General features: G+C 62.2%; 5 protein-coding genes across 5 annotated transcripts; all 5 read left to right on the top strand.

The window, feature by feature from the left end:
* Positions 1-376: 376 nt before the first annotated feature.
* On the top strand, positions 377-8,176 carry LDBPK_343940 (hypothetical protein, conserved; the record flags this gene model as incomplete). Its single annotated transcript, XM_003864505.1, has 1 exon — positions 377-8,176. The coding sequence occupies one exon, from the start codon at positions 377-379 to the stop codon at positions 8,174-8,176; it is 7,800 nt and encodes a 2,599-aa protein (XP_003864553.1).
* A 926-nt stretch (positions 8,177-9,102) lies between these two features.
* On the top strand, positions 9,103-9,927 carry LDBPK_343950 (hypothetical protein, conserved; the record flags this gene model as incomplete). Its single annotated transcript, XM_003864506.1, has 1 exon — positions 9,103-9,927. One exon carries the CDS (start codon positions 9,103-9,105, stop codon positions 9,925-9,927), a length of 825 nt encoding a protein of 274 aa, XP_003864554.1.
* A 984-nt stretch (positions 9,928-10,911) lies between these two features.
* On the top strand, positions 10,912-13,359 carry LDBPK_343960 (hypothetical protein, conserved; the record flags this gene model as incomplete). Its single annotated transcript, XM_003864507.1, has 1 exon — positions 10,912-13,359. The coding sequence occupies one exon, from the start codon at positions 10,912-10,914 to the stop codon at positions 13,357-13,359; it is 2,448 nt and encodes an 815-aa protein (XP_003864555.1).
* Positions 13,360-14,592: 1,233 nt separating this feature from the next.
* On the top strand, positions 14,593-15,990 carry LDBPK_343970 (hypothetical protein, conserved; the record flags this gene model as incomplete). The annotated part of the gene is made up of 1 exon (XM_003864508.1): positions 14,593-15,990. One exon carries the CDS (start codon positions 14,593-14,595, stop codon positions 15,988-15,990), a length of 1,398 nt encoding a protein of 465 aa, XP_003864556.1.
* Positions 15,991-16,983: 993 nt separating this feature from the next.
* LDBPK_343980 (hypothetical protein, conserved) lies at positions 16,984-18,960 on the top strand (the record flags this gene model as incomplete). The annotated part of the gene is made up of 1 exon (XM_003864509.1): positions 16,984-18,960. One exon carries the CDS (start codon positions 16,984-16,986, stop codon positions 18,958-18,960), a length of 1,977 nt encoding a protein of 658 aa, XP_003864557.1.
* Positions 18,961-19,638: the final 678 nt, after the last annotated feature.

Raw genomic sequence — 19,638 nt, forward strand, 5'->3', positions numbered from 1 at the left:
ATTGGCGGTCACCGTAGCGCACAAAGAAGAGCAGTAATAGAGTAAACGACACGCACACGAACACACACACACACACACACACACACATGCGCGCACAACACCCCTGGGCCTCCAACGGCTTCTCGGTGAGACCAAGACGTGCGCTGGCGGGGTTTTCTTCCCCGCAAAGGGGCCACCCACTGCTTCTTCCCTTTCCCCGTTCGCCAAATCGGATGCTGCCGCCATCACCGCATCTCTCCTTCCATCCCTCCTTCATCCCTCAGTTTCGAGACTTGTATGGCATACTGCCTCTTCTCCTGACAGTCAATCATTGCCGTCCCCTGTAGCAGTGCAGCCGCCTCGCACCGAAAACGTGATCTTCCTGACCACTAGAGCGATGGCGGGCAACACAAGTCATGTGAAACAGCTGCTGTCCACGGCGCGGATGTACCGCCGGTCGGATATGCTGCACGACATTGTGTGCGAAGTGCGCGACGCGGAAATGACAACCAGCAGGTTCTCTGCGGAACTGCGCGTGCTGTGCGCTGAAGTTGCGGTCGAGCTCAAGCAGTGGTCAGCCGCTGCGGAGCTGCTAAAAGGGCTCGGCGCCGCGCAGGAAACGCGACTGCTTGCAGTGCGCCGCGCCTTCTGCGAGGTGCTCGTGTCGCTTCACCACGTAGACGAGAATACCTCCTTGACCGAGGACGAAAAAGTGCAGGAGTACGTCGCTGGCGCGGCGAGCGCGCTACAGGCGTTGGCGGAGGCGGTCGAGGTGTGGCCCGACAGCCTCGACGCTGTTCTCACGGGCATTCGCACACTGTGGCTCATCGCCAGCCCTCTCCTTTCCGCAGGCCACGAGGCGGACGTGTGCGACGCCGTCGCGTTCCTTGCCACCCTCCATCAGCAACTCCACATCGGTGGCGGGTACACGCTGGTGCAGTGGCTGGTGCGGGCCGCGTTGTGCCTTCGAGCCGCAGAGCGACCCAACGACGCGTTGACTCGCTTCTCGGCCGCGCTTGAGGCGGCGGCGCTCATGGGCAACCAGCGCCTCTTTGTGCAGGTGCTGCGCCTTGCCGCTGGCGTGATCTTGGTGAAGGAGAAGGCAAATGTCTCCTCGAAGACGCGCTCTGACTTGCTGCCCAGCTACCGGAACCGCCCCGTGCACTTCGCTGTTCTTCTTACACATCTCGTGCTTGGAGGATGTCTGGAGATGGAGGCGTGCAAGGAGGACTTGCAAAGTGCTTACCATACCCTCAGTGACGTCGCAGATGTGGCGCAGCAGCCACCAGAGACCGGCGCATCGGCACCGCGGGGAAGGAAGAAGCAAGCAGCGGTAAAGTTGCCTCCTGCGATACGACTCGTCGACACCTTTGCTGTGACGGAGTCCGACGTCATCGATGAAGTGAAGAGCGACCTGCTCCTGTGCATCAGCCTGCACGGAACGCTGTCCCCCGAGCAGGTGGAGGAGCTCGAGCAAAAACGCAGCAGCTCGAATCATCGCGTGCGCAGCTTCGCGGCCTTCGCGCTTGTCGTGCGAGAGTCACACCGCCACGGGCTCCGCGGCCTTGGCAAGTGCGCCGATGCCTCCTCCATCTCCGCGGCGCACAGGGCCGAACTCCGCACCCTTGCCGGCGAGCTGGTCGATGTACTCAAGAACACGAACACTATCCATGACGAGAGCGAGCGGCAGCACACATTGCGCACTGGGGCCTCTCTCCTGTGGAACCTGGTGCTTCCTTTTCTGCAGACCAGCACGATGGGCGACGCACAGGCGGCGCTGGCGGCAGTCGCGGACGTGAGCCAGGCCTTCATGCCTGCGCTGAGGAAGCTGTTCCTCCAGGTGACGACCCAGCAGTGCCACACAGCCTTCGAGGAGGATAATCGCAGTGTGCTTCATCAGCTGCTACCGATGCTTCAGCGGGAGTGCCAGCGCGGAGAGGTCGACGGAGCAGCACCCGCGTGCTTGTTCCGGCTTCAGTGGCTCCAGCATCAGATGGCGATCCGAGAGGAGCCCGAGAGCAGCCTGACGTCGCAGGAGGACCGCTGCTTATTCGCCATTGAGCAATGCCGGGGTATCGCCAACCCCCTGAAGCGCGTTTCGGTGATTAAGACTGCCTTTCGGCATTTGCCGTCGATTGTCGAAGAGAATGATGCCCACACAACTGTGGCAGAAGCGAGCGAGTTGCAGATGGCCGCGCCCGCCGGCGGCGCTCTTTGTACTCGTCGCTCGACGGTCCAGCTGTACCGAGAGCTCTTGGAGCTGTGCATGCAGGACCTGAGTGCCTCCTTATACGCTGTGGCGATGGCGGTGGCCGAGGCACTGCGGGGCCTTCCTTGCCCTTTGCCGGGCGCCGGCGCCGCAGACATCGAGGAGGTACGAGCCGCCGCCTCCTTGCACGCTGCCACGATACTGGCGCGGCAGCTAGAGGAGGCGGAACCACATGGGGCGCAGAAGGACGTGCGATCGGCCAGCGTAGCGGACCACAGGACTGCTGCTATCGAAGAGAGTGAGAACCGCTTGGCGGCTCTCCTGATCGAGGCAGCGCAACGCGGAGCGGAGGTGGAGAGCCGGCGTAGCGGCAGTGGGGGCTGGATTGCCGCAAACGCGTGTGTGGCGTTCCTAAAATGGAAGAAGCTCTCCTACGAACGTGGTGAATACCGCGCCCACCTCGCCGAGCTGCTCGATTTACAGAAGCTCTACACAGCTCTTTATGAGCATGACCAGGTTCAGGATGTGGAGCTGCTGTCCGACCTCACGACGTCGTCTGTGCTCGGGCTCGTGGCCGAGTACCTCGAGACCTCAAACCCTCCGGCAGGGGCAGGAACGTCTCCGCTGGCAACGCAGATGGGCAGGGACGGCTTCGCCGCGCACGTGCGGCGCCTCCGCATGTGCGCGAACTGCGAGCCCTCAAACGTGCAGCTTCGTCGCGCGCATGCCATGTGCCTCGAGGCTCTGCAAATCATCCCCGGCGTGAAGCAGAAGTGGTTCCTTGCCATGTTATCCCCTGCGCTGGCGCGGCTTGTCGGCGACAAGCCGAGGTTCTCGCCGCACCCACAGGAGCAGCTTTTCATCCTTCTCGGCATACTTGCTGGGCCGTCGGCGGTGTCTGAGAAAGTGGCGCTTCTCATCAACGACGCCCGCCCGCTGCTGCGCAAGGACCCGTGCGTCCGTCTCTGTGCATGGGTCGCCGCTGTGGCGACGCAGCTGGGGCAGGAGGAAGTGGCACTGGAGTGCTGCGAGGTGGCTGATCGACTCTACGCCAGCAATCGACTGGGCTGGGGCTCCTTGTTGGAGATGCCGTCGCCGTTCTCCCCCGGCGGCGGTGCTTTGGCGGCGCCCGGTAAGACGACGGACAGCGGCAGCCACAAAAAGGCGTCAATGGAGCCGGCGCTTGCGCAGCTCGACGGGCAGACGACGTTTTCAAAGCCGGACGCGGAGGACTGGGAAGCGTATGCGGAGCTGCTCTACATCAAGGCACAGGTAGGCGTCCAGCACTTGCACGGTCTCGTTAGCGTGGCTCGAAACCGCGCCGTGCAGCTTCTTTTGACAAACTGCGTGAACGCGGCTATCGCTGCGGTGCAGGGCCCAGCCGCGTCCAAGGTGGAGCACATCACGAACGCATACACTCTCTACTACACCTTTCTCCGGACCACTCGCATTTCGCTGGAGACGGCGACGTTTGTGCTGCCGAGTTTGCGGATGCTGCTGTCGAAGGCGCTACTGGCGCAGCTCCCCAAGCGCAGCTGGAGCGACTCCTTCACGGAGGTCGTGTATCAGCTCAGCTGCGTCCTCGTGCACGTGTCGTTGTCGAGTGAACAGGACGACGATGCCCGCCAGCTAGTGGCGGTGCTGCGCCACCTGCGCGAGCTGCTACCCCCGCGCTACCAAAAGTCCCTCAAGGATCGGGAGCTGACCGAGGTGTGCTACCGCAATCCGTCCATCGACGACTTTCTGCAGCGGTCCAAAAACATGGAGGCGGAGCTGCAGGCGCGCGGATGGATGATCGTGGCCCTGGCGAGTAAAGACATCACTGGCGAAGCAGAGGCGTTTGCGCTGGCGCTGGCCGCCTCGCAAGGCGGGTCCCTCGCCACAGCGCAGTGCCTCTTCGAGAATGCGTATGCGGCAACCTTGCGGAGGGGAGACTCGACTCCGCTGGCGCAGGTGACTCGCCACTTGCAGGAGGCCCTGCGCACACTCGAAGGGCTCCCTGCGGCGGCGCCACTTCTGCAAAGTCTCGAGGAAACGGATCGCTGGCACGCCACCCTGGCCGACGCGTCACTCACTGCCACGTTTCTGCGCTCGCAGCCACAGCGCCACTGCCCGCACAACGGCGACGTTGCCGGCGAGGTGGCCGAAGCAGCACGCGGAGAGCGACAGGCCGCGCCGCTGAAGGCATCCGTGAAGGCGCACTCCACAAAAATCACAGGGGTCACCTTCCATCACGCATTTCTGGGGCTGCGCATCGTCTCGCTGCTCTTCAGGACGACGCCGAGTCACGATGTTGTCGAAGTTGGGGCAGCATCTGTCAAGGCAGCGAAGTACGCCCCAGCCCCTGCGTCGCGCCGCGACTGCGCTAAGGTCATGCTTGACTACGTCTCGTGCCTGTGGCACCTCAGCGCCAAATGGCTGTGCGAGGGCGCCGCGGACGAAGAGACAGTGGCGCTGAAGCTGCCGATCGACACCTCCCTTTACTACAATTATGCTGAGCCGTCGGCGGCCGCGCAACGGCTGCGCCGCTGTGTGCCGGACGAAGAGTTTAAGTTGAACACAGAAGGGCTCTGGCAATGCTTGCTGGATCTCGGCGACTACCTCGCACGCACCGGCGATGAGCCGCACTCGTTCATGGTGTACTCGTGGGTGCGGTTTTCTGTCGCGCTCGCCTTCGGCGGCGCCAGGGGCGACTCGCGCTGCGGGCTCGTTCAGCGTCTATGCAACTGGAAAATGTGTGCGGCAGCCGCTTCGAGCGGCCTCAGCGATGACCCATACGTGGCAGCGCTCAACCAGCTGGCCGATACCAGGTCCCTTGTAGAGGAGGCAGTGAAGCGGGACGTCGAAGGCAAGTGCGTGTCGCCGTCATCTGAGGCGGCGATGGTGGTCAGCGAGTGTGAGGTTCGCATTCACCTCGGCCAAACAGAGCAGGCTGCCACCCTGGCCGAGGATGTGCTGTGTCGCGGGCTGGAGTGCGCAAGTTGGAACACGGCGGCCACCCGAGCACGGGCCCTCCGCGTCCGTGCTCGTCACGAGGCAATCTGCTTGCGCTACGGAGACGCTCTGCGCACCCTCCAGCAAGCGTTTCAGTTGATCGGCGCCGCCACGCCTTCCTCTGCCCCAACCGTCATTTCGGTCCCTCTCTGGACAGAGCTATGCAGCGATCGGCTTGCTGTGCTGATGGATTCCCAGGCCACCGCCGAGGCTGTTCAGTGGGCTGGTACGGTGCGCCAGCAACTGCACCAATGGCGCGCCGCGGCCTCGCCGAGCGCAATGCAGGTCGACACCACCCATACTGCATGCCTGCGAGCCGATGTCGAGGACGCTCTAGAGCTGTGGATCAGCCGTCTCGTCACCACATTAACGCCACAAGTTCCAGTCGGAGATGCTCTATCGCACCCGACTGCTTGCTCCCCCCCCGAGCACCGTCGGGCCGACACAGAGGAGCTGCTGCGTGAGCTTCTCCTTGTCGCGGAGGGCCCCACTACGCTGCACAGTTGTCTCTACACCACACATGCAAAGTGGCATGTGCGGGACCGTGTGACGCCCCAGTGGCTGGCGCAGCACAGTGCCAAAGTAGATGACGTACGGACGCGATTGTTGGTGCTGCTCGCAGAGATGAGAGTCTTGGACGAGCTGTCGCTTCGCCTGCAGACTGCGCGCGCATCTTGCAAAGTCGGAGTGGGCTCGCCCGGTCAAGGCGAGGTCGACGCCGCTACCGCCACCAGCATGTCTTTCTGGCAAGGCGCCCTCGTCTACTGGACTGCCATTGACCGCCTCGAGGCGAGCGAACTTGCATCGTACCTCCTCGTCGCCTTTCGGCACCTGTCCATGGAGGATCTGCAGCTGCCAACATCGAGTGCCCCAGCCCACTGCGAGAGGGAGGTGTTACGGTTCATTCGCGGCGCGGCGTCGTCGTCGTGCGCCGCCACAGTCGAACGTGCACCCCATGCGGAGGAGCAGGCAGTCATGGTCGGCGCGCGCTGGCAAAGAGACGGCGCGCGTGAGACAGACGAGCTCCGGCAAGCGCTGCAGCACTACAGCGTGACCGATGCACGTGCCCAGTACATAATGGATGTGTCCGCGGTGCCCGCTCTGCTGGAAAAGGCAGCGGCGCATTGCCGCCAGTGGCCGCACACCCGTCTGGCAGCGGCGATCGTGGTGGCTGTGGCGCAGGTAGAGGTGCTTCAGCGCGTCGAGAATCAGCTGGAGCAGTGCGACGACCTTGTCGGCGAGGAGCTACAGGCGCAAACGCACGCGCTACTCACGGCGGCGTGGAGTCGCGCGCGGCTCATCCCGGCACGCATCGAGAAGCCCGGCAGCCGCATGCGCAAAGGTGTGCCAGCAGGGAAGCAGCGCAAACTCAGCGAGCCTACCTCATCTGCGCCGGTGCGCCCGCTTACAGAGGAGGAGGCGGCGCTTCTGCAGCGCATCTCTCGCGGTATTCAGGTGGCGGTCCATCACGGGCACCTCGATGCCGCCGCTGACCTGAGCGACGCGCTTAGCCATCTTGCGGTTCTTTTGGAGCGGCCTCACATCGCCGCCGCTGCGGCGGAGCGAACGCAGGCGAACCAGCTGGTGGGGCTTCTCTGGCGTAGCTGCGTGCACGAGATGGCGGACGGTGCCGAGGGACGGTTGTGGCGGCAGATGCTGGCGGTGCAGCCGCTCTTCACGAACTGCACGTCGTACATGCAGCTGGCCGGCCAGATCGTGACGGCGACGCCCATGCGGCGCGGCTTGCGCAGCTGCAGTCTGTTGTGCGTGCAGGCAGAGGAAGAGGTGGCAGCGGTCGCGTCGACGGCGCCTGGGAAAGGAGGTCACGCAACAGAGGTGTCGCCGTATGCCGTCGATAGCGCTGTGCTGTCGGTCGCCATGGGCAACTACCGGACTGGCTTCTGCATCGTCACGCTGCGCCACCCCGACGGCGCTGTGGAGGGACGCCGCAGACACGTGCCTCAGCAAACGTGGGCCACACTTGCCGCCACGCTGCAGAGAATCGAGACTCAAAAGCAGGAGCAGCTGGGCAGTGCCGACGATGTGGGTATCGACGCTGCTGAGGAGCGCGTAACGGCAGAGGACCTCTCGAGCATGCTGGAGGAGCTGAACGCCGTGGCGTTGGGGCTGTTTGGGGAGTTTCAAGCATCCTTGCAGCAGTACTGTGAGAAGACGCCACTTTACCTGTGTCTCGCGCCGGAGCTGCAGCCCTTTCCATGGGAGCAAACGTGCGTTCTGAGTTGCTGCTCTGTCGTGCTGCGCGAGCTGGGCGCTGCGGCGGTGGTGTCAAGAACCGGCGAGCTTCAGCGGTCTGGCAAGCGCTCCTTGCAGCACCCGACGAAGCCGGCTGGGCCTAGCTTCACGAAAGGCTCCTCTGCGGGGCCTCTTGTGTGTCTCGTCGACCTGTTTGGTGATCATCGCGAGTCGGTCCCCGCCATCTGTGGCACAGACCAGAGCAAGTCCAAGGTGCCGCCGCAGTGTCTTCTGACGTGCAGCTCGGCCGGGGTGCCGCCAGATGCCACGTACCTGACGTGGATGCTTCGGAACACCGCCCCTGGCGCGCTCATCGTGAACATGTGCGGGAGTTTGACTGATGCTCTGCCGTGGTCCTACCTTGCCTCCCTCACTTTTACGCAACTGCACAGCGTCGTGCTCGCCGATGGCGCCTTCAACACGAGCTCGCAGTGGCGTGAGGAGCAGTTTCGCTTGTTGGCTTCGGCGACACGGATAGGCAAGGCCGGCAGCCCGCCGTCGCATCCACGATGGATGACGCAGACGCTCTTCCTCTTGCGAGGGGCCAAGTTTGTGGCCGCCAACGCACTTCCATGCAGCCCATGCGTAACGGACGCGCTGGCTCGCCGCTGCCTCTCCTCGGCCTCCTCTGGAAAAGCACTGGTGGAGCAGCTGCGAGGGAAGTCGAGGGACACCAAGATGCCGTTTGTGACGCTGTACGGCGTTCTTCTCGGCAGCGGGCCCTCTAAGGCAAAGGCGTAGGCGACGCGGAACAATGGGGCGCCGCTTGGAGAGGTTACGCACGGCGGTGCAAGGACGGCTCTTACCTCACCCCTTTTCCTTCCCCTCCTCCTCTCTCCTCTTTACCGTGTGTCTTTGTTGTGTGCTCGTATGTTCTGTGCATGTGAAAGCATGCGTGCGCTCGCATCGCTTGCCGCCACCACTCATGTAAACGAGCGGACGTGATTCTCGCACGATATGTTCTACGAGGGGGCGCACTGGCACCCACGCATCCCCTCCTCGTTTACTTCTCTTGGCTTTTTTTTTGTTTTCTTGCAGGGGGATGGGCGTGTGTTAGGCGTCTCTCTCTTTTCTTTGGCCGCGCGCCCTTTGTGTTGCCGTTGCACGGCGGGTGAGTAGGAAGCGATGGTGCCGACCTGGAATGGTGCAGCGAGATAGAAAACGTGGTAGAGGCAAAGGCGCGTCAAGGGGCTTCTGTAGCAGCTTAAGCTCTGCCCGACGACGGGTGTCTGGTGCCCCGTCGCTGAGGCCCAAAGGAGTATTGGTGGAGGTCATTGCATTCATCCCGTCCTTCTGCGCGCGCGCATGGCCATTGCGGCAGCGGACTGCACTGCAAGTTTCTATGCTGTCGGGGAGAGAATGCAGGCGCCACCGCACCTCCCGATGTGCGCCCTGTGCGGTTTGTCTTTCGCCACCACCTTCACTTTTCATGTGCTCTCTCTCTCTCATTCTTTGCTTGCCACGTTGCTTCACACAGCAGCAGGAGACGGTCACGCTGCTGATTCGAAGCCGTCGGCCCGGCTACGCGCCCATTCACGTACACGAGAGGCGGCATGAGCAGGTTTCTCAGCACTGTTTTCGGCAAGTCGGTGGCAGCACGGACATCAGCAAAGATAGCCGAGCCCCCTGCCGCTCTTTCATATGCGCTCGCCTCGTTTCGCTGGCACATGGACACGCGCCCACCGGCAAAGTTTATTGCCGTTCACGATTACCTCGGCAGCTGCGCATCGTTGCAGCAGTTGCTAAACGAGTCCATCGCAGATCTCCCGCTGTCGCGGCTAACGCCGACAGAGCCGCTAGAGGTGTACTGCGCCGACCTCCGCGGTCACAACTTCTCTGAGGCGGCCCCGATGACATCCGATTCCGCCTATCTGCTCGCCTGCGCTGCGGACATCATTAAGATGCAGGAAGACATTCTCCGCTCTGAAGCAGGGCTGCTAGGTCTTGGTTTTGGTTCTCTCGTTGCCTCCTGTGCCGCCCTGCATGCGCCCGACGCCTTCTCCTCCCTCACCCTCTTCGTGAGGGAGATAGCGCAGCTGCAGCGGTGCCTGCCTTCCTCTTACCCGGTCGGTGAGCTTCTGCGACGCGCGCCAGCCAACGCCACAGCGCTGGCAGAGCTAAATAGCTACCTGCGGGATCGAATACCCGATCCGGCAGAACGGGCTGCCCTTCTCGCCGCCGTGGAGGTGCGACGTGGCCTGGCCCGGTTCCGATTCAGTAATGATCTACTTCAGTACACCGAGCCGTTTGTGCTTAATTCACCGGCGGGCAGCACGTTCACGAAGCCCACGGTCGTGTACCTGTGCGGCAAAGATGGCGCCATCTCTCCGGAAGAGGAGGCCCGAGTGCGCGAACGCTTCCCTGCGGTGAAGTTTGTCAAGCTCGACACGCAGGGGGAGACGCTGACGTCTCCCGAAGTGCGTCTTGTTCCGCTGTTTCTTCAGTCTTGCGGCATGCTTGGCGAGATCAACGAGGCGAACATGGAGCGATGAAGTGCCGTGTGCAGTGATGCAGGAGAGATGGTGCACTCGTATGCACGCGCGCGCGAGAGAAAGAGAATCTGTGCAACGCGTAACTTTCGGCCAGCATGCAAAATCGTGAATGCGTATGCCGTTTGAGTATTCGTTCTTGGGTGGTGGCGCAAGCCGGAGGCATATACAGGGAGAGAGAAACAGAGAGCCTACGAGGTTGTATGTGTGTCTGAAGGGGCGGGTAAGTGCTGGAGCTGGACTCCGGCTAGGGTGGGCGTGGTGATGACCCTGTGCGACTCTTGTGTCACTCTGCCGTCGCCGTGTACTTTCAGTGGCGTATGTGTTGCTAAAGTAACGTACAACAACCGAACGAAAACAATACAAAACGACGCGGACACACGAGCAAGTGATGGTTTCCCCCATGATAGGTTCAGCAGCAACAGCGGCCTGTTGTCGTCTTTTGTCTCTCCCGCGTCATTGGCTTTGATGCTTTCGCCGAACCGCCAGCGGGTCGTCCTCGCCCTCCACGCCATTCTCCACTACCGCCTTTTCATCCGCCGACTTTGTACGCGCTTTTCTTGTCGTTTTGTCCTACACGCACACGCGAGAGTGCTTGCACCACGTAGTAGACGTTTCTTCTCTGACGTACACTCGCGCACACAAGCACGCTCAGAAAACGGCGCCCAGAAAACGGAGGAAAAGCGAAAAGTTGGCAAGTGCACGTGGTACACACGCACACAGCCAGCAAAGGAAGCAGGTGATTGCCAATACGTCTGCCTCTCTCGTCAAGGTTGTGGCGGTGTGGCGGTTCCGCAGCCCTTCCTCTGCACGCGTGGCGGGTCTGTTAGGCAAACGCGAGGACGAAGACGCAAGTGAGACACCCTCGCACGGGAAAGTAAAACAGACGGTGCAGCGTTCATCTCGATTTGCGTCGTGCTTGAGCTCTTCTCTAAAGCAGTCCACCCCCACGCGTTCCTGTCTCTCTCAGCCCACGCCCCAGCAGAAATGCTTCGCGCTATACCGCTTGTCTGCGTAGCGGCGGTGCTGCTGACATGCCTGCCAGTGGCCGCTATCCACGAGGATGAGCAAGGTCTGCGTGACTGGATAATGCATCTCGTCGGGAACGTGCAGGATAGTGCCGCGCAGGTGGCGACAAATCCACAACTGCTCTACGTCGCTTCCGAGGACGGCGCCGTGGCTGCGATCGCCGTCGGCGCCTATGGTGGCTTGAACCTGACGTGGCGTCAGATATCCTCTGCGACGCCTTTGTGCGTCGCTGCTGGCCCGCAGGCGGTGCTGACAGTGAACAATGCCGGTGTGGCTACCTTGATGAGCCCTACAACGGGATCCATCGAGGTGACGTACGCACTTCAGACAGTAACCACGACTCTACAGGCGGCCGCGTGCTCGGTGGTCAGCGGGAAGGCTGTCGTGGTCACCTACGACGGCGCCACGCTGAAGCGCTTCGAGTTTTCGACGGCCTCGGAAGAGCAATCCATCCCGGTCGCCGCGTATGCAAGCGCGTCTGGTGAGGTGTCCAAGATGTACGTCGCCGGCTCCGTGCTTCTCGTGAACCACGGAAGCGACTCTGCCGACGTTCTCCGCCTTGACAACCTCGCCAAAGAGCGCAGCGTGGCCGGCATGGCCACGAGCATCGCCGCTGACGGTCACTTCACCACCCGCGACGCGGCCACCGTCCGCTCTTTTCCTACTAACGGCGCCGCAAGTGAGGTGGCGTGCTCTGACTGTGGCATCGCCGTCGTGAGGAACGCGCACACCGGCGAGCCCACTGGCGTCGTCCGTGTGGAGACGCAGGTGGACATGCTGCGCATCACGTACCCGAACTCGGTCGTGACGATTCCTAACATCTGCAGCAGCATCACCGCCTACCCTCTCCTGGCATTCGAGAAGGACGACGGCGACGTTATCGTGCTGATCAAGACCGGCGCGCACAACCTTCTTCTCGTGAGCGCGGCGGAGGGCCTCGTGTGGCGCCGCTTTGAGGCGCTCGCGAACGTGGCTGCCGCCGCGATTGTGGAGCCGATGGAGGCGCTGGACCACTTCCATTTCAACAAGAACATCTTGCTGGTCTCCCGCTTCGGCACGCTCTACTCGATTCCCATCGCGGGCATGGGTGCGCAGGTGGACTACATCAAGGACTTTTCGCAGGAGCTGGCGGCGGCCATGAAGGCCCCATCGATGGCCAAGGTGCAGGTGAGGGAGCTGGCCGTGCGAGACGACGGCCGCACCGCCGTGGTGCACGCGGAGTCCGGCGCGACGAGTGGCCACATCTTGATCGACCTGGCGGAGCGCATGGTCACTAGTGTGACGACCTGCGAGAACGCCGTTCTTTCAACCCCCGAGCTGGAGGTGGCGGCTGACCTCTCTGTCAGGGGCTCGCTTTCGCACGGTGTCTTCTACACATATGCCAGCCACGCCGAGTCCGGCACAATCGAGGGATACAGCGTCAGCGCGGCGGCGGGTGCGCGCCCTACGTGGGTGGTGCAGATGCCCTCGGCCATTGTGGCGCACGCCGCCGGCAGTGAGCCGCGCCGGACAGATGTTGTGAACAACTTGCGCGTGTACCCGAACATCTCGGGCAGGGAGATGGTTGAGGAGGTGCGCCGCACCTACCCAATGCGCAACGTCATCGCCGTGGCGCATTATGAGCCGTCCGAGGAGGAGCTGCCGTCGCTGGTGATCACCGCGATCGATGTGGTGACGGGCAGCATCTTGGCGACGACACGTCATGCGAACGTGGAGGGGGACGTGAAGATGGTTATTGTGGAGCACGCCATTGTCTACTACTATCTCGACGCCAAGAAAATGCGCTACTGCTTCGGCGTGTGGGAGCTGTTTGAGGATGAGAACAGCCCGGTGGTGTCCAAGACAGCCGGCGCCACGATTCCGCAGATTATCGCCTCCTTCTTCGTCAACACGAAGCGCGAGTTCAGCTCCCGTGCAACGCGCCCGCCGATCGTGGTGGTGTCGACTCTCGGCTCCTTTGGCGGCCCGCTCGCTGATATGGGCGTCACCACCTCCTACAACGCCATCGCCCGAAAAAGCCTTGTGCTGGCGTACGCGACGGGCCGTGTGGTGGTGGTGGAGCTGCGACACCTACTCGCCGGTAACCAGATGCCCCTGCCAGGTGCGAAGGACCGCCAAATGTCGCACCTTCTGCTCCCCAGCTTCTTGTTCGCGTCGCACAAGTACCGCGTTGCCTTTCCGCGCAAGATCACGACGGAACCGACGCTGCTGGAGAGCTCTTGTCACGTGGTGGTGTCGGGCCTCGACCTCTTTTACGTGCGCTCGTCGTCCGGCAAGCCGTTCGATCTGCTCAATAGTGACTTCAACAAGCCGCTGCTTATCACACTCGTGTGCGGCTTTGCTGCGCTGTCCGTGATGGCGCGCTACTTTGTTAATCGCAAGGCCCTCAATTCGGCGTGGCAGTAGGCGCGTTTTCGATTCGCGCGCGGCTAAGCACGGAAGTGGTGTTGCGGCGCGAACAAGGCACAGAGAGTTGTTGTTTCGTTTTTGTTGTCGTTGTTGTTCTGTTTTTCTGAGCTGTAGCGTGTGCAACGTTCGTGCTCGTGCCGCAGTTGTCCACGCCCGGGCCCCTCTGTCTGTCTCGGATGGTGTCTCGATGTGCCCTTTGTTTGTTCGCTTATTTTTGCTTTAAACTCCTTCTGAATGGCGGCTGCAACCGCCCCTCCACCCCCCCCCGCTTACACACACACGCGCGCCGAAAACGTTTGACCAAAGAAAATGGAGTAGATGATGCGCGGCTGCTGCTCTTGTCAGCTCACCTTCCCGCGCTTCCTCTTGCAGTCTCTACCGAGGGTGTGGTTGTGTGTGTGTGTGTGTGTATGTGTGTGTGTGGGGGTGTGTATATCTGTGTATGCCATTATGGGAGGTGGCGTTTGAGATGGTAGTGTGCATACTTCTCTCCGACGACAACGGGTGTTTGCATGTACGTGTATATATGTAGGTGCTCGTGTGCGTGAGTCTGTGTGTGAGTCGGAGTGCAGTGGCGATCTTTTTTTTTTAACACGTCGGGTTTTGTCTGTGTGTAGGTTAAGCGCTCTGATATTGCTGTGTGCGGACGTGTGTGAAAGGCAGCAACGATATGACAACCACATGTTGAGGGCGCATGGGGCGCCGCATACCGGCGTATGGCCAGCGGGCAGTCAAAACGCCACCGCGGATACCACCACGAGCCCTGTCGACTTGCAGGACGAAAAGGATGCGCCTCCTTGTCCACCGCGCTGTGCCGCTGCATTACTGAGGACCCTAGATGGCTCGCTCACGCCGTTCTCCTGCCTTTGCTGTGTCACCAGCCTGGCCTATTTCCAGCCCCTGTCCTCCTTGAGCGGCAGACTCCGCTCCGCCGTACTTGGCCGCAGGCCAGTCGCCTGTGTCATCACCACCACGACCACCGTTCCTCCTCCTGCACACCTTTTCGGCTAACTCGTTTGCTCGCTCTCCTTTTCCCCGGCTTGCGTTGTCACCTCTTCTTCTCTATCCTGCCACACGGGCCGCTCAGCTCGCCTTGCGTGCCCGCGCATGACATGTGAAATTCCGTCAGCGATCGAATTGTCACGGACAGGCAAGGTCTGCGACGAGCGCGCAAACGTCCGCGTTCCGCGCTCATTCCAAGAAAGGGGTAGCTGACAGTAATCGCAGGCAATGGCATCTCGCGGTGCTGCCGCTTGTGCGATCCGATCCCGGGCACCCGAGGTGCATCGGGTGTCGTCCGACAACGTCGCCTTGCAGGAAGAAGCGAAGAGTGTGCGAGAGCGCCGGCTGGCCTTGGAGGAGGTCATGCGGCAGGAGCGGGCTCGGCGCCTGCAAGCGGCCGCATCACGAACGACGGCGACGGCTAATACGAGCCACTCTTCCGGCTGTGCGGCCCCGCCGAGAGAGCAGCAGAAGGGCGAGGCCGTCGACTCCAACCGCGCTCCTCAAACGCTGGAGGAGTACCGCCGTGAGCTGGACAAAGACTGTCGCAACAAGGAGCTCCTTCGACTACACTACTACACTAGCGGGCATCTCAACCCGGCTGATGTGCACTTTTACACTGTCAAGAGCAGGGTGAAAGAGTACCAGCGCCGCGCACCGAGCCCGCCGCCGTCGGCAAGGGCGCGGCGTCTGCTGTTGCCAACGCGCAAGGCTCACCTGGAAACAGAGATGACGCAGCCGTCGACGCGGGCGCTCGAGACGATCTCCGTGCTGGAGGGCACCTCAGAGCAGTGGACAAAGTCTGCTCTTCTCCGGATGCAGGCTAATCAGCACGTGCTCCGGCGTATCGAAGAGCGCGAAAGGAAGGAAGTAGAGCACATCGGCCGACCCATTGTGCGGGGAACGACGGCTCCTGCCGGTCGACTCAGCGCCCTACCGCAGCCGTACAATGCACCGGTGACGACGAGCGCAATGGCGAGCCGCCCTGTGCACGTCGCGGAAGCTGCCGTGTCAGCATGCGATGCGCCCCGGTGCCTGGCAGTGGACAGGAGCTACACAGCCACCGCCCCTACGTGGCGGTGGAGTCCGCTTCGCCAGCGTAGTCCACGGAAGACGTACCTGACCACTAGTCCACTGCGTCTACGCGGGCGTGCGGCATCGCCGGCCGCAGCGCAGAGCGACTCCCTGTTCAAGACCTCTCTCATCGACGGCTCCTCAGCCCCCTTGCATATGTCTCGCACAGTCTCCTTCCCTCCCACCTCCGCTGGACACAATGGGCGTGCTACGTGCTCGTGGAGGCCGCTGGAGTATAGCGGTACGGCACACCTCGAGGGCCGCCGCAGTTGGCCGGCCTATAAGCCTATTGCAGAGCAGCTGCCCAGCGCGCCGTCGGAGAGCCCCGGCACCTGGGCCGAACTAACGCAGAGCCGGTCGCACCCGAGGCAAGGTCTAACAGCACCGTCCCCTCCACCTAGAGACTACAGCGCCAGGGAGACGGGCGAAGGTGCGCCAAGCGTGCCGACCGTCGGCCCTCCCATTACGAAGCCGAAGCCAACGCTGCTTAATGGTTTCCGCATGCCGGACACAGTCCTGAAGCGGGAGGACCTCTTCCAGGGCTTCATCTGACGTCCGCGCACCGCTCCAACTGCGACAAATTCAAGGCAACTGCGCAACCCTCTTTTGTCTCCCTCCCTCTCACTCCGACGCGCAGCTGGGCACGGCACGGGGCGAGGTCGGGAGGGGGGGGGGCGGATTGGTGGTGCGCTTAGCAAGGAGACAGAGGCGTGCAGAGTGAACCTCGTTCTTCGTCCCCTCACTCCCGGTACCGACATTCCAATTTGGTTCGTGGGTGGGTTTGGGGCCACCGTCATGTCACACGCGCCCATCCTCGCACCATCGTTCAATGGCGACGTCTGTGGGCATACGTGCGCATCTGTGCCCTGTGTGCGTGTATGTGTGCTGCTCCTTGGGTATCGCTGTTCCTCTTGTTCTGGGGCAATCCTGCACCACTAGACGCGTAGACCAGAACGGCAAAGGAAACAACAAGAGAGGAGAATGCCAGGAAGAGGGACCACGACAGAGGTGCGTGTGTGGATGCGGGCGGCCCACAGTGATGCCATTGCCTCGGGTGCACCGGAGAGGTACATACTCCGTTCCTTTCTTCCTGTAGTTCGTGGCAGTGCCGGCGTCTATGCTCTCTACGTCACGTGGCTAGTCGCGTTTCTGCGCGTGTGGTCATCTGGCTGTATGTTCGGCTCACCCTCACACCTCCGGTTCGCGCCTTGCCCCCCCCCCTCCGCCACAACCGTCCATTCTTTACTCCTATGACTCTGTGCACTCCTCCCTCGTCCACCCTTACCCCTTCCATGCCCATCTCTTCTCTCGGCCTAGTGTTTCTCGTGGCGTGCTGCGTGATCGTCAAAGGGGCGCCCACGACGAATAAGAGGCTGTAGCCCCCCCCCCCTGCCTTCCTCCCAAGCACGCACAGACACACGCGCAGAAGCTGCTCAGCTTCTCTCGGGCACATTTGTCACTCACCTGTTGCGTGTGACGGGCTTGTCGTGTTGTCCTTCTCTTTCGAGGCGGGGGAGGGGGTGGGGACTTTGTTGTCCTGAACGCATGGAGGCGCTCTCGCGGGGCTTTTGTGCAGCGGCGCTGGTGCAGTCGCTGGCGCCGAAAGAAGTGGAGGCGTGGCACCGGCAGTGGCCGCAGCCCACCCTACAAGTGGTGGACATACAGCGCTACCCGCGCGTCCCAACTGCGTCCCGTGGGACCTCTCGGTTTTACATGGCCGTATCGGACTCGGAGTCGGTTGCGTGGCTCGTGGTTCCACCGTGCACCGCCTTGGAGGACTCTGTCGCCGCGTTCGAGATAGAGGTGGGCTGCTGTGTTACGTTGCTATCCCACGCCTTGGTAACAGCAGCGAACGGTTTGAACGTGGTTGTCCCACTTGAGGTGAAGTACTCGAACAACACGCTCCGCCTCCTTGGACAGCCTAGCTGCGCCGAGGCGCTCTTTCCACTCTCGGCTCATTCGCTCCTGCCGCGCCACAACGCAGACGATCATACTCCCTGCGCTGCCGCGGCGTCGCAGCGGCCATTGCACGCGATTGCACTACGTGATTTCATGGACGCCCCTCAGCGAGCACTGGGCAACTGGTGCGTCACCGCGCGGGTGGTGTGGAAGGGTCGCGAGTACCCTTTAAGTTCGCATGCCAGCCGCCTCGGCGGCAGCAGTGACCCTCGCCGCAGCGTCTGTGCAGGCAGCCCCCGCTTTGTCTTTCGGTGTCTCCTTGCAGACGAGCACGGCGACGCCGTCATGGCAGCATTCTATGGCGGCGAGGCTCTGGTGGAGCGCGTGCGGTTGCACGGCTGCTACCGACTCGCGCAAGGGATGGTGAAATGGGGCACAGGCGAGAGCGGCGCCCCGAGCGAGCTGCAGTTTGTGGAAAAATCGATCGAGGAGGAGCTGACATCGGGCGCAACTCAGCAAATGTTTCCCTTTCACGCATCCGCGCTTGTTGGCGAAGTGGCTCAGCAGTTGCGCGATGTGGTCGCGGTGAGCGAGACCGCGCAGGTGGGCGGGTACGTCTCGGTGGTGGGTATAGTGGTCGCCGTGCAGGGAAACACGCAGGTCACCACCAAACGCGGTCGTGTGTGGCGGTCCGTGGTCACCCTGGCCAGCATCGCCGAGCACAGCGCAGCAGCGGGCCGCTGCAGCGGCCCGTTCGTGGAGGTGACCTTGTGGGGTGAGGTTGCAGAGGCGGTGGAGCCGGCACTGGGCGAGCGCTGGGTGTTTCATCCGTGTGCAGTGCATCTCTTTCAGCAGCGCAAGACGCTGTCGAGTCTGGCGTCGACGATGGCGGTGAAGCTCGTGCCACACACGTGCGGCGCCAAGCACGCACCGCGCGCGACAGCGTCACCAGGATGGGAACCCGACGGAGGTGGCGCAGACGCCGTACCGAGCGCCGTCACTGCCGGCATGTCTGTAGGTAGTCCGAAAGTCCTCAAAAAGGATATGCAGCTGGTGCTCGACCTCCAGGAAGCCTCCCCTACACTGCCGGTGCTGGCGCGTGTGCAAGAGGTCGTGCGTCCGTTTTGCGACTGGATGTGCACAGAGTGCTGCCGAACTCAGCAGAGCGTCGTCACAGCGGGCAGCATCGCAGCTGGAAAGCCAACTGCCTGTGCGCACTGCAGTGCGGCGCAGCTCTGCCCTACACTACGCTTGCGCGTGTGGCTCAGCGACGGCCTCTGCACCGGCCTGGCGGCCTTTCATGGCTGCGCTGCCGAGTCGCTCCTTGAAGCGTCCCCTGCGGAGGTGGCGCTGGATGTCGAGCGACGGTCAGCCTTCGTAGATGAAATGCTTGATCGTCTTGTGGGTTTGCCAGTCTTGGTGTGGCTGCTGCCGTGCGGTGGTGCCGATTCGTTCGATGCCGCGCAGTTTATCGTCACCAACTGCAAACGCATTCATTATGTATCCGGCGCCCATACGCTGCTGTCTGCCATCGACACCTTTGCTAGCCTCGACGAAGGTGTGAGCAGCGGGGCCGCTGATGTCTTGGCGCAGACGCTGCCCGCGACAGGGGATACGGCGTAAGAAAGGGAGCCGCGCCGGCGCACTCCCCTCCCGAACAACGGAATGAGACGAAGTGCGATGCGATTTTGCTCTGACGCCATCTGCGTCTCCTGTTAGGGGAGGGGGGGGGGAGGTGTTTGCGCGTGCGCCTGCTCGTGCGTGCTGCCTACCACCACTGCTACATGCTCTGCTCTTTCCTCCACCTCTGCGCGTCGCCTCGCCTGCGCACAGATCGTGACGCCGGGTGGCGCTAGGGAGTGCAGAGGAGCCGCCAGCGAGCAACAGATCAGCGAGTCAAAGAAACATGTGGTCGTCACTCTCAATCACATCTGCGCGCTTGCGGAGTGCACACAAACAAGATGGCGGGCAGAATCGTCGAAGCCTAATAATCGGTGCGACGCTGCCAAACCCCTCTGCTCCTCTCATCCCCATCCACACATCGTCTCGTGGCACTAATGAGAGCAACGACCCCTCCCCGGATCTTCACGAAACTAGGGAGTGGAAGCCGGGCGGAGTGTTTGCGACACGGCCCCACAGCGGCTCCACCGTAGCCACGCGTTCCTGTAATTAGCCATGCTGACCTCCATGCTCCTCTTCTTCCCGTCTCCCTCGTCTCTTCTCGGACCTCCAACGCGTTACTGCCCCACCTCAGTGGTGCTCGACTTCTGCTCCTTCCACCCACTCCGTGCCGGTGCCGCT

The sequence above is a fragment of the Leishmania donovani genome, chromosome 34, assembly GCF_000227135.1.
Source record: "Leishmania donovani BPK282A1 complete genome, chromosome 34".
Taxonomy (NCBI): domain Eukaryota; phylum Euglenozoa; class Kinetoplastea; order Trypanosomatida; family Trypanosomatidae; genus Leishmania; species Leishmania donovani.